General features: G+C 45.8%; 1 protein-coding gene across 2 annotated transcripts in view; it reads left to right on the plus strand.

The window, feature by feature from the left end:
* The window catches only part of AKAP12 (A-kinase anchoring protein 12), a 113,033-nt gene extending 100,066 nt beyond the window's left edge, over nucleotides 1–12,967 (plus strand). For both annotated transcript variants that reach the window (XM_053592414.1, XM_053592415.1), the window contains 2 exons: nucleotides 4,245–10,176; nucleotides 11,933–12,967. In XM_053592414.1, the coding sequence (XP_053448389.1) occupies nucleotides 4,245–10,168 (5,924 nt within the window). In that variant the 3' untranslated portion in view covers nucleotides 10,169–10,176; nucleotides 11,933–12,967. The remainder of the gene's footprint in view (nucleotides 1–4,244; nucleotides 10,177–11,932) is intronic.
* The last annotated feature ends 511 nt before the right edge of the window (nucleotides 12,968–13,478 follow it).

Here is a 13,478-nt window from a genome sequence, read left to right on the forward strand (position 1 = left end):
GATTGAGAAGATCATCCTCTGTAGAGGTCTGGAGCCTTTAGGACATTTCACAGCTTCGTGATGTAAAAGCCCGTGGTTTGGGAAGCAGGACTTCCCTGTGAGGTCTTTGCAGATTGTCCTCCATGCAGAAGGCAACTGGAGACCAAAACTGAGCTTGGTATGTCCCTACCAGAAATTTGTTCCAACAGCAGTAGCTCTTAGAATTACTTGGGTGTGGGCGGCACCTGTGGCTCAGTGAGTAGGGCGCCGGCCCCATATGCCGAGGGTGGCGGTTCGGACCCAGCCCTGGCCAAACTGCAACAGAAAAATAGCCAGGTGTTGTGGCGGGCACCTGTAGTCCCAGCTGCTCGGGAGGCTGAGGCAAGAGAATTGCGTAAGCCTAAGAGTTAGAGGTTGCTGTGAGCCGTGTGACGCCACGGCACTCTACCCGAGGGCGGTACCGTGCACAGACTCTGTCTCTACAAAAAAAAAAAAAAAACAGACAAAAACAACAACAACAAAAGAATTACTTGGGTGAAAAGTGACTGTGGAGCAGTTGGGCCAGTTATGATCTTTATCTTCCTAGTTTTGGCTGTAAACATTTCAGTCCTCCTAGAAATAAACAACAAAAAAAAAGTGTTTCAAGTTGAAACACAGATTTAGGAGCATGGAAGGAAAGTAGTGAGGGTAAATGGTGTTTTTGGTACCTGCATTCTCCCACAGTGTTACCAAAATTGCTTCTGAATTTATTGATTCCAGATAGGTTGATGAGTGTTTTTATAACGTGCTTGCTGGCAGAATATTTAGGTTATATTTGTATTTAGTGCTGCTGAAACTATACTGGAATAGTTTGTTACTTGATCTGGACTTTTTTTTTTTTCTCTAGTATATGTCCAATGATATCATCCAACTTTTTTTTTTTTAAAGGTTATTTTCTCTTGTGTTAGATTAGAAGTGTTTGTAGAAAGTTCCCTTAGGAATATGTTTTTTATAACTGGAATTTTTAAAAAGAAATAGTTCATGGAAGTGCACTTAAAGAAATGTTTAGAGTTAACTATAAGCACCTTCATTACAGTGTTGGTTTCTAAGAGGAACAAATGGAAACCTAAAGCATTTTTTTATTTCAGAAGATTATACATGTTTTTTAGAAATAATATTGGATGTAAGATCCAAAAATGTATAAAAATGTCTGGACAGGGTGGTACCTGTGGCTCAGTGAGTAGGGTGCCAGCCCTATATACCGAGGGTGGCGAGTTCAAACCCAGCCCCGGCTAAACTGCAACCAAAAAATAACCGGACAGTGTGGCGGGCGCCTGTAATCCCAGCTGCTCAGGAGGCTGAGGCAGGAGAATCGTGGAAGCTCAAGACCTAGAGGTTGCTGTGAGTCTTGTGACATCATGGCACTCTACTGAAGGCGGTAAAGTGAGACTGTCTCTACAAAAAAAAAATGTCTGGACAGTCTAATCAAAGATGTGGGAATATTTATCTTCAGATATTTGCCTCAATGTTTAACGAGGGTAGTAATTTTTCTTTATTGTTCATAAAGTCTAATATTGCTTGCAAATGTGTTTTGTAATTTTTTTTTTTTTTTGCAGTTTTTGGCCAGGGCTGGGTTTGAACCTGCCACCTCCAGCATATGGGGCCGGCTTTTAAGGAAAGGAAAGTCTGTTAGGAAGTGTGCTTCAGATAAAAATAATGGGATTCTTGGTTTTTCTTCAAACCTTCTCTATCTGAAATGTTTGCTTCTCAAGGTGATTTGGTTTGGTCTGGTTTTGGTTTTTAATGCTACATTAGATGCTGATGTCTGACATGAACAATTGACTCATTACCAAAGCTGTTACAGAAAAAGGCAGAGTCGGGCGGCGCCTGTGGCTCAGTCGGTAAGGCGCCGGCCCCATATACCGAGGGTGGTGGGTTCAAACCCGGCCCCGGCTGAACTGCAACCAAAAAATAGCCGGGCGTTGTGGCGGGCGCCTGTAGTCCCAGCTACTCGGGAGGCTGAGGCAGGAGAATCGCTTAAGCCCAGGAGTTGGAGGTTGCTGTGAGCTGTATGATGCCATGGCACTCTACCAAGGGCCATAAAGTGAAACTCTGTCTCTGCCAAAAAAAAAAAAAAAGGCAGAGTCTGTGACGTTGTCACCAAAGCAAAGGCTTTTCCTCTGAAGAATGAGAGGCTTAGTGCAGCTACAGATTTTACTGGTGAATATCCAAAAATCTAGTAATGTTTGAACAGAAAAAGTAATGGGGAGAAAAAAAGAACTTTTGGTTAATGCCCAGCATAGCATAGTAAAAGGCACATTAAGATAGGACTTGGCAGGTTATGCTCTGGTTCTCACTTGGTCCGGTATCTTAGACAGATTTTCGCTTAGCTTTTGGACTTCGGTTTGATCTGAAGTAGAACAGAGCAGTGATGCTAGTGATGGGCTGTGGCTGCAAATACAGATCATGCAATCAAAGCACTCTGCTAATGATAGAGACCACAATAAATCAATTGCTTGCAATAATTGATTTATTGCAAAACCATCCCCCACCCCTGCTGCCATCCATGGAAAAATTGTCTTCCACAAAACTGTTCCCTAGTGCAAAGAAGATTGGGGACTTTTGTTGTGACCCATTAATATCAATATTTCTTATGCTTGTAAGTTTGGCCAGTGGGAGCCCTTCAAGCTGGCTCTTGTGTCTTTTTGTCATAGCTCTGTCAGCTTTCAAGTACCTCCTCTCTGTCACAACAAAATGCTCCTCAAACTTCTCATGGGCTGGGTGTGGTGGCTCACACCTGTGATCCTAGCCCTCTGGGAGGCAAAGGTTGGTGGATTGCTTGAGCTCAGGAATTCTAGACCAGCCCGAGCAAGAGCAAGCCCCTGTCTCTAAATAGAAAAAACTGAGGAAAAACGATCACTTGAGCTGAAGAACTTGAGGTTGCTGTGAGCTATAACGCCGTGGCTCTCTATGAAGAGTACCAGAGTTAGGCTCTGTTTGAAAAAAAAAAAAGTCTTTTCATGACCCAGTCTGGAATTTTTCCTAGGAGCTCTGGTCCCTTTTGGAGACCCGTTAAGATGAACATCTAATGATCAAAGAGAATGTCCCCTCCTTTAGATGTGTGTAGGTACTCGTTGGTTATTTGGCTTAGTCTTATAACCTCTTCTTACAAAGTAGAAGGCTGTTTAGAGCTCATTGGATTTTATTTTATTTATTTTATTTATTTGTTTATTTTATAAGAGGAAGGGCTTTATTTACTGGCCGAGAGCCTACAGCATAGAAGAATTCCAAATGGCCGCGGTCCCCAACTGGCTTGGTCTTGGGATTTTATTTTAAAATCATTAGTATGGCCCAGGCATGGTGGCTCAGGGCTGTAATCCTAGCACTTTGGGAGGCCAAGGTGGACAGATTGCTTGTGCTCAGTTGAGACCAGCCTGAGCAACAGCAAGACCCCGTCTCTAAAAATAGCCAGGTATGGTGGGCGCCTGTAGTCCCAGCTACTCGGGAGGTTGAGGCAACAGGATCGTTTGAGCCCAAGAGTTGGAGGTTGCTGTGAGCTGTGATGCCACAGCTTCTACCCAGGGCAACAGAGTGGGACTCTGTCTCAGGGGAAAAAAAAAAAAATACGAGTGTGATGTGTGATTCCACATTGCAACAGAAGATGCACTGTCTGGTTGACCCAAGTTAGAGGTGCTTTTGCTGCTTATATGTAATATTTTTTGGTAATGAATTTTTTTTATAGCTGAGTGTCCTAACTTTCCCTTTAGCAGGGAACAGAAAGAGCAGAGTAGTCTGCTACCTTTGAACTTGATTTTTATTTATCTTACTTAATTAATTCTTTTTGTGACAGGGTCTCACTCTGTTGCCCTGGCAGGAATGCAGTCATATTATCATAGATTACTGCAGCCTCAAACTCCTGGGCAAGCAATCATCCTGCCCCAGTTTCTCAAGTAGCTGGGACTACAGTCGTGGGCCACCAGCTTGGTTGATTTTTTATAACTTCTTTATAGATATGGGGTCTCAGTATGTTCAGGTTGATATTAAACTCCTGGGCTCAAGGGATCCTCCTTCCTGGCCTCCCAGATTGCTGAATTTTTAAAGGTCATTTGAAAGAAGTAGATGTTGTCTAATCTACTCAGATTTATAAATATCTGCAAGGATCTTACCTTACCCTAGAATGGCCTAACTTTAAAGATAAAGTATTAATTGGTCATGCTTTGTAAATATTTAATTTTCTTGAATTGTAATCATTTTTTTCCCTTCTCCCCCCTTTGTTTTGTTAACAGTTGGGCAGAGAGACTCTGAAGATGTGAGTGAAAGAGACGCCAATAAAGAGATGGCTGCTAACTCAGAGGTGGTTCCTGACATCACAAGTGACGGGCAGGAGATGCCTGAAATAACTGAGCAGGTTCCTTCTTCAGAAAGCAATCTAGAAGAGTTAACACAACCTACTGAGTCCCAGGCTAATGATATCGGATTTAAGAAGGTGTTTAAGTTTGTGGGCCTTAAATTCACTGTGAAAAAGGATAAGAGCGAGAAGTCTGATGCTGTCCAACTGCTCACCGTCAAGAAAGACGAAGGCGAGGGAGCAGCTGGGGCAGGCGACCATCCGGATCCCAGCTTGGAGGGAGGGGAGACTGCTGCCAAAGAAAGTGAGTTCCAGCAGTCCACAGAGAAACCCCAGGGGGCCCTCAAGCAAGAACAAAGCCACACAGAAATTTCTCTTCAAGCTGAGTCTGGGCAAGCAGCAGAGGAAGGCAAGGAGGAAGGAGAAGTCAAAAAGGAAAAAGAGTCCAGCAAGTCCCCAGAGTCCCCGACTAGTCCAGTGACCAGCGAAACAGCATCTTCCTTCAAGAAATTCTTCACTCAAGGATGGGCCGGCTGGCGGAAGAAGACCAGTTTCAGGAAGCCAAAGGAGGAGGACCTGGAGGGTTCAGAGAAGAAAAAGGGACCAGAGCCAGAAAAGGCAGACACAGAGGACAAAGAAAAGGCAGAAACCAGCTCTGAGAAACCCACTGCTCCTGAACAGCCGCTTCCACTGGAGGTGATGACAGGTGCTCAGGAGGCCAGACTATCAGCCGAGTATGAGAAAGTAGAGCTGCCTTTGGAAGACCAAGGCAGTGGCTTGCAGGGGTCTCCTGCAGAGAAACTCGCTCCGTTGGCAACAGAAGTCTTTGATGAAAAAGTAGAAGTCCAGCAAGAAGTTGTTGCAGATGTGCATGTCAGCACTGAGGAGCACACGGAGGAGCAGGAGGCCGAGGTGCAGGAGACAGTGGAGTCTTTGCCTTCAGTAGAAACAGATGCTGAACCTCAAGAAGCTGAAGCTGCCAAGGAGCCAGTAAAGGCTGAAGAAGTTTGTGCCCCTGGAGAGGCCCACCCCCAGGAGCCTGAACCAGGCCCTGATGAAAAAGTGTTGCCCAAACATCCAGAAGGCCTTGTAAGCGAGATGGAGATGCTGTCCTCCCAGGAGGGGACTGAGGTGAGCCAGGTGGAGATGCTGTCCTCCCAGGAGGGGACTGAGGTGAGCCAGGTGGAGATGCTGTCCTCCCAGGAGGGGACTGAGGTGAGCCAAGTGGAGATGCTGTCCTCCCAGGAGGGGACTAAGGTGAGCGAGGTGGAGTTGCTGTCCTCCCAGGAGGGGACTAAGGTGAGCGAGGCGGAGATGCTGTCCTCCCAGGAGAGGACTAAGGTGCAGGGAAGTCCACTGAAGAAACTTTTTACCAGCACTGGCTTAAAAAAGCTCTCTGGAAAGAAGCAGAAAGGGAAAAGAGGAGGAGGAGGGGATGAAGAGTCCGGGGAGCAGAGTCACATTCCAGCAGATTCTCCAGATAGTAATGATGAGCAAAAGGGTGAGAGCTCTGCGTCCTCCCCCGACGAGCCTGAGGAGATCACCTGCCTGGAGAAGGGGATAGCGGACACGCCCCCGGAGGTAGAAGTTGAAGAAGGACCCACTTCTGATGGTGAAAAGAAAAGAGAGGGCATTACTCCCTGGGCGTCTTTCAAAAAGATGGTGACACCCAAGAAACGTGTCAGAAGGCCTTCTGAAAGTGATAAAGAAGATGAGCTGGACAAGGTGAAAAGTGCCACCCTGTCCTCCACAGAGAGCGCAGCCTCCGAGATTCAAGAAGAAGTCAAAGGAAGTGCAGAAGAGCAAAAGCTGGAAGAACCGAAGCGCAAGGTGGATACTTCAGTGTCTTGGGAAGCTTTGATCTGTGTGGGATCATCTAAGAAAAGGGCAAGGAAAGCATCATCTTCTGATGAGGAGGGAGCCCCAAAGACACTGGGAGGAGACAGCCAAAGAGCAGATGAGACCGGAAAAGACAAAGAACCAGGAACTGAGGCCATGCTGGCTAGTTCCCAAGAACACGACCCAGGGCGGGGAAGCTCCTCACCTGAGCAAGCTGGAAGCCCTTCTGAAGGGGAGGGTGTCTCCACCTGGGAGTCATTTAAAAGATTGGTCACTGCAAGAAAAAAGTCAAAGTCAAAACTGGAAGAGAAAAACGAAGACTCTGTGACTGGGTCTGGGATAGAACATTCAGCTTCAGATGTTGAACCCGGGAAAGAGGAATCGTGGGTCTCGATCAAGAAGTTTATGCCTGGACGAAGGAAAAAAAGGCCAGATGGGAAACAAGAACCAGGCGCTATTGAAGATACAGGGCCAGCAGAGGTCAATGAAGATGATGCTGACGTCCCAGCCGTAGTCCCTCTGTCTGAATATGATGCGGTAGAAATGGAGAAAATGGAAGCACAGCAAGCCCAAAAAAGTGCGGAGAAGCCCGAGCAGACAGCAGCTGTGGATGTATCCGAGGAGCTCAGTAAGAGACTGGTTCACACAGTGGCTGTGGCTGTTGTTGATGGAACCAGGGCAGCTACCAGTGTTGAAGAGAGGTCTCCTTCCTGGATATCTGCTTCCGTGACTGAAATTGAACCTGTCGAACAAGAAGAAGAAGGTGAAACCACACCATTAACTGGGGAGGTGCTTGAAAGAGAAGTGATTGCAGAAGAAACCTCCATGGTTTCCACATCTGTGTCAGAGAACAGAGATGCCTGTGACAACTTGTTCATCAGTGAGGTGCAGGTAACTTCTGAAGCTGTGACAGCTGCAGAAACAACAGAAGCATTTTGTGCTGAAGAAGCAGCCGAAAGATCGGGGGCTGAAGAGACCACAGAAATGGTGTCAGCAGTTTCCCAGTTAACCGACTCTCCGGACACCACAGAGGAAGCCACACCAGTTCAGGAGATAGAAGGTGGTATGCCAGACATAGATGAGCAAGAGAGGCGGACGCAAGAGGTCCTACAGGCGGTTGCAGAAAAAGTGAAAGAGGAATCTCAGCTGCATGGCACCACTGGGCCAGAAGACACAATTCAGGCCATGCAGAAAGTAGAATCAGAACTATCAGAGGAGCTGGAAGAAGCAGAGGAGGATTCTAAATCATTAGGCCTAGAGAGAGAAATGGATGTAGTGTTGAAAGTGCATGCACAACAGACTAAAACTGAGCAATTTACACAAGGGGAGGAGGTACAGGCCACCCCAGAAAGCTTCGAAGAAGCTCCTCAATTCATAGAGAGTGTAGAGTCCAGTGAGCTTATAAGCACTGGTCAAGCTGAAACCTCAGCTGGGGTAAAATCACAGGAGATTACAGTAGAACAAGCCATCCCCCCTGACTCAGTTGAAACCCTCACAGGCAGTGAGACCAGTGGCAGTGCCCCAGTAGCAAATCTGGAAGCTCTAGATGCGGCACAGCAAGATGAGATCGTGGAAACCCAGGAAGATGATGAGGCTGCATCCAGACCAGGGGTCACAGAAGCAGAGTCTGTTCCTGCACAGAAAGAGAGGCTTCCAGCATCTCCTGGTCTTCAATCCCAGGAAGAAAAGAAAGAGCAAGCAAAAGTGGAAGCTGTTCTAGAACATACAGATGAAGAGGTATCCGTGGAAACTGTACCCATTCTGAAGACTGAAGTGATGCAAGAGGCTGGCCAGTGTGCTGATGAAGAAACCAGAGACACACCATTTGTCAAAGGACTTGAAGTGCCTGTAGACACAGATGTGATGATCAGTCAGGAAAAGGTCACTGAAATTGCTCTTAAAGATGAAGTGCTGAAAGAAGCTGAACGTGAAAAGAATGGCACTGTTGAACTCCAGAGTCCTACCAAGTCTCTCCCCTCCCCAGTGGAGAGAGAGAGGGTAGGTGAGATGGAAAGAGAATCTCTCCCATCCCCAGTGGAGAGAGAGATGGTAGTTGAAGTGGAAAAGGAGTCCCTCCCATCCTCACTGGAGAGTGAGATGGTAGTTGAGGTAGAAAGGGAATCTCTCCCAACCCCAGTGGAGAGAGAGATGGTAGTTCAGGTAGAAAGGGAATCTCTCCCAACCCCAGTGGAGAGAGAGATGGTAGTTGAGGTAGAAAGGGAGCCTCTCCCAACCCCAGTGGAGAGAGAGATGGTAGTTGAGGTAGAAAGGGAATCTCTCCCAACCCCAGTGGAGAGAGAGATGGTAGTTGAGGTAGAAAGGGAATCTCTCCCATCCCCAGTGGGGAGAGAGATGGTAGTTCAGGTAGAAAGGGAATCTCTCCCAACCCCAGTGGAGAGAGAGATGGTAGTTCAGGTAGAAAGGGAGCCTCTCCCATCCCCAGTGGGGAGAGAGATGGTAGTTCAGGTAGAAAGGGAGCCTCTCCCATCCCCAGTGGGGAGAGAGATGGTAGTTCAGGTAGAAAGGGAGCCTCTCCCATCCCCAGTGGGGAGAGAGATGGTAGTTCAGGTAGAAAGGGAGCCTCTCCCATCCCCAGTGGGGAGAGAGATGGTAGTTGAGGTAGAAACGGAATCTCTCCCATCTTCAGTGGAGAGAGAGATGGTTGTTGAAGAAGAAAGGGATGAAGTCAAAGCAGAGCCAGCTCAAGTGAGCAAAGAGAAACTTGAGCAAAAAACAGGTGTTAGCGTATCTGAAGAACCCACTGTATCTGAAGAACCCAGCGTACGACTGGTTCAGACCTTTGATGTGACTGTCACAGATGGGGAGAAGGAAGTTAGCCATGTGGAAGGAAGCCCTCTTCCTTGCCTAGGTGAAGAGGAGGCAATATGCACAGAAGTTCAAGTTCAGAGCTCTGAGGCATCATTAACTCTATCTGCTGCAGTAGTGGAGGAGAAGGTTTTAGGAGAAGCTGTCAAAATTTTAGAGATAGGTGAAACTTTGGAGTCTGCAGGTGCACATTTAGTACTGGAAGAGAAACCCACTGAAAAAGGTGAAGACTTCACAGCTCTGCCCGGAGAAGAAGCTGAGCCTACAGGGCCTGAGTCTCGGGCAGAATCAATACCAGAAATAACGTCTGCCACTAGTGAAAAAGGCTTATGTTCTGACCTGGAAGGAGAGAAAACCACATCACGGAAATGGAAGTCAGATGAAGTCAGTGAGCAGGTTGTATACCAGGAAGTCAGAGTGAGTGTAGCAAGACAGGAAGATTTAAAGGCTGGCGATGACGTTTTGGAACTTGAGACTGAGAGCAGTAAACTCGTCAAAAACATAATTCAGACTGCCGTCGACCAGTTAGCCGTCGACCAGTTCGTACGTACAGAAGAGACAGCCATCGAAGCATTTACATCTGATTTGCAGACTCAGACTCACCTGGTGAGAGCCGAGAGCCAGGGAGCTGGACAGAAAACAGAGAAAGAAGAGAGTGAATGGAAGGCCTCTGCACAGGATGAAACCCAAACTAGTGCTGTCAAAGAGGAGACAGAGCTGAGTGCTGGGAGACCAGTGCATTCTGATGTTTCCAAAGACATGAGTGATGCTTCAGAAAAAACCACTGAGGTAGAGAGCTGCAGTGTAAATGACCAGCAGCTGGAAGAGCTACTTCTCCCATCTGAGAAAGCAGGAGATGGAACTGGAACACAGTCTGTGCCAGAAGATGATGGTGGTTCCCTGTTAGAAGGAATAGAGAAGTCACGGTTTGAATCCAAAGAAGATGAAAAAGGTGAAGCTGTTGATTACCCTGAGAACCAAAACTCAGCCCTGGCATATACGTACGCCTCAGGAGACTTAACCAAAGAGTCCTCAGATACAAATGGACTGACACAAAAAGAGGAGGATGCCCAGGAAGCAGGATTTCAGGAAGGAAAAGTGCTCAGTGAGTCAGACACGGAGATCAAAACCAAAACGCAGGAGGAGACAGAGAAACAAGAGAGGGAATCAGCAACGCCAGAACTTAAAGAATCTTAAAACATCATGTAAGTAAGCTTGCTTTTGTCTAAGGTGGTGTTTTATCTCTTTTATGTCATTACATGGCCAATTTATTATAAAGGAATCGGGAGCTCAAATAATCGTTTGTTTTTTTTTTTGAGACAGAGCCTCAAGCTGTCGCCCTGAGTAGAGTGCTGTGACATCACAGCTCACAGCAACCTCCAATTCCTGGGCTCAAGTGATTCTCCTGCCTCCCACCTCCCAAGTAGCTGGGACTACAGGTGCCCGCCACAACACCTGGCTATTTTGGGGTTGCAGCCGTCATTGTTGGTTTTGGTGGGCCTGGGCTGAACCCGCCAGCTCAGGTGTATATGGCTGGCACCTTAGCCGCTTGAGCCACAGGTGCTGAGCCTATGATTTTTTTTTTTTTTAAGAGACAGTTTCACTTTGTCACCCTCAATAGAGTGCTATGATGTCACAGCTCACAGCAACCTCAAACTCCTGGGCTCAGGCGATTTCTTTTGCCTTAGCCTCCCAAGTAGCTGTGACTCCCGGTGCCTGCCACAACATCCAGCTATTTTTAGAGACGAGGTCTCACTCGGGCTGAGGCTGGTGTTGAACTCCTGAACTCAGGCAATCCACCTGCATTGGCCTCCCAGAGTGCTAGGATTACAGGCGTGAGCCACCACACCTGGACCTCAAATGATTATGATTTTATATAAAATCTTCAGCTGGGGAAATAATTATCACCTAAACTAAAAGATCTAGGACAGTTTCTTTTTTGTCATTGAAAGGCCATTTAGTCTTACTGATGTTACAAAAATAATGGCTTCATTTTACCCTTACTGGGACTACTTTAAAAGAAAATAAAGGGGCACGAGTGTGTGTTTGGCTCAAAAGCATGAGGAACAACACATCATGCTCACTCAGCTCCATACCCACTAGTTTGTTGAGTTTTTTTTGTGTGTGGGGGGCTGCTAAAAATTGGTTTTATCAGACTGTTTAAAATATCGTTTATAACTTTTTAGGAGAAAAATGGATTTTTTTCCCCAGTGGTAGTTAAAAAGTGTTTGGGGGAATTTTCCAATGCATATGATGACCGATCCCAGTGTGGTTAGAGAACCACAACCCCCATTTCTGTGTCAGCATAGCAAAATTCAGTATGGACCCTAGCCATTGCAACCTCAAACACTTGGGCTCACGTAATCGTCCTGCCCCCGTCTCCCAAGTAGCTGCGACTAGAGGTGTGTGCCAGGACACCTGTCTAATTTTTCTTTTAGAGACAAGGGTCTCTCTCTTGCTCAGGCTGGTTTTAAACTCCTGGCCTCAAGTAGTCTTCCTCCCCTCAGCCTCCCAAAGTGCTGGGATTACAGGCATGAGCCACTATACCTGGCCACCTATCTTTGCTCGTTTGTTTTGAGACAGTCTCATTCTGTTTCCCAGGCTAGAGTGCTGTGGTACCAGCCTAGCTCATAGCAACCTCAGACTCCTGGGTTCAAGTGATCTTAATTGCTGCAGCATCCTGAGTGGTTGGGACTACAGGTGCCAGCCATGATGCCTTGCTAATTTTTCTATTTTTAGTGCAGACGAGGTCTCTCTGTTGCTCCTCCTACCTTGGCCTCCCAGAGTGCTGGGATTACACGTGTAAGCTACTGTGCCTGGCCTATTTTTTGTTTTAATGGAGTTAAACTATGGTATTACTGGGCTTCCTAGAACCTGTAGTTCACTTTCAAAACTATTCTGTTAATAAAAGAGAGGAGTAAAAGGAGATGTTATTTATTCTGATTCTTATTCCTTCTACAGTTGAATTCACTGTCATTTTGCAAGACCAGAATGTGAAGACAAGTCATAGAAGAACATGAATACTGCTGCTGAGACTCGAGACCAATATTTCAGAACTTTGCGAACCAGAGGGCAGGCACACGAACTGATCTCATTTCTAGAGAGCCCTTGACAATCCTGAGGTTTTATCAGGAGCTATAGCCGTATACCATTGCCTCTTTTCAAGACCACCCTACCATTTTCCCTTGATAACCATATAATGTTTCTGATTTAAGGTTCTAAATTCTTACCCTGGAACTGGAGTTGGCAATACCTAGTTCTGCTTCTCAAACTGGAGTATCATTCTGTATGTATTTATGTGTATGTTTTAAGTAATCCCCCTTCTGTATCTATTGTATATTTTTTTCCTGATGTTTAAGGAAATGTGCAGGATAGTACAGGCCTTTTGTATGCCACGATATATGAAGACAGGGCATGCGGCCCTGGTGAAGCTTCGGGAAGCTTTAAGCCTCATTTATAGCCTGAGAAAAATAGAAAGCTTCCTAGAAATAACATTCCTAATCAGAAGGTACTGTTCTTATTTTAAAATTCACTAATGATTAGGTCCATGTTGAAAAGCGCTCTGAAATTGGTCACTTTCCTATTGCGCACAGTGTACTAAAAATAAAAAAGCATTTTTAAACGTACAGAATGTTTCATTGTCACTATGAAACTTTTCTTTCTATCCCAGGGAATGTTGGAAAGAATCTCCAGTAGCAGATTAACTTCTAAGTCTTTTCTCCTGCTTTTCAGTGGTTTAGTCCGATGAATGTGTTTAATACTGAGGTAAAGTAGTGAAATGTTTTTCATGTTACAAAGAAAAGAAAGGACTGTTGTTAAGTTTTGATTCTACTCTTTATGCTGGACCACATTTACAGCACGAAATAAGTCAGGTTCTTACAAATGGTATTTTGATAGATACGTAATTGTCTGTGCCATATTTGTGCCCATTCTTTTAAGAACAGTGTTGCATTATGTTTATTTGGATAAATTGTGATTTGATGACGAATTTAAATAAAGTATTTGCTTCACTTACATTTGCTGTTTTTTTTAGATACTAGAAATCCTGGGACATAAGTTCACTGTATTAGAATAATAAGATAATAATGATTGATAAGCTGGAACTTTCCAATGGAGTTACTTACGTGGAAACATCACCTTTTTTTTTTTTTTTTTTTTTTGAAACAAGAGTCTCACTTTGTCACCCTCGGTAGGGTGCTGTGGCCTCATAGCTCACAGCAACCTCCAACTCCTGGGCTTAAGCAATTCTCTTGCCGCAGCCTCCCAAGCAGCTGAGACTACAGGCACCCATCACAACACCTGGCTATTTTTAGAGACTAGGTCTTGCCCTGGCTCAGGCTGGTCTCAAACCTGTGAGCTCAGGCAATCCACCTACATTGGACTCCGAAGTTCTGGGATTATAAGTGTGAGCCACCGGGCCTGACCTGGAAATACCACTTTGCATTGATTTGAGTTGGATGTTTGGAGGGAGTCATGGCCTAGACGTTTTTGCTGAAATAAAACAGTA

This window comes from Nycticebus coucang, chromosome 5 (assembly GCF_027406575.1).
Source record: "Nycticebus coucang isolate mNycCou1 chromosome 5, mNycCou1.pri, whole genome shotgun sequence".
Classification (NCBI taxonomy): domain Eukaryota; kingdom Metazoa; phylum Chordata; class Mammalia; order Primates; family Lorisidae; genus Nycticebus; species Nycticebus coucang.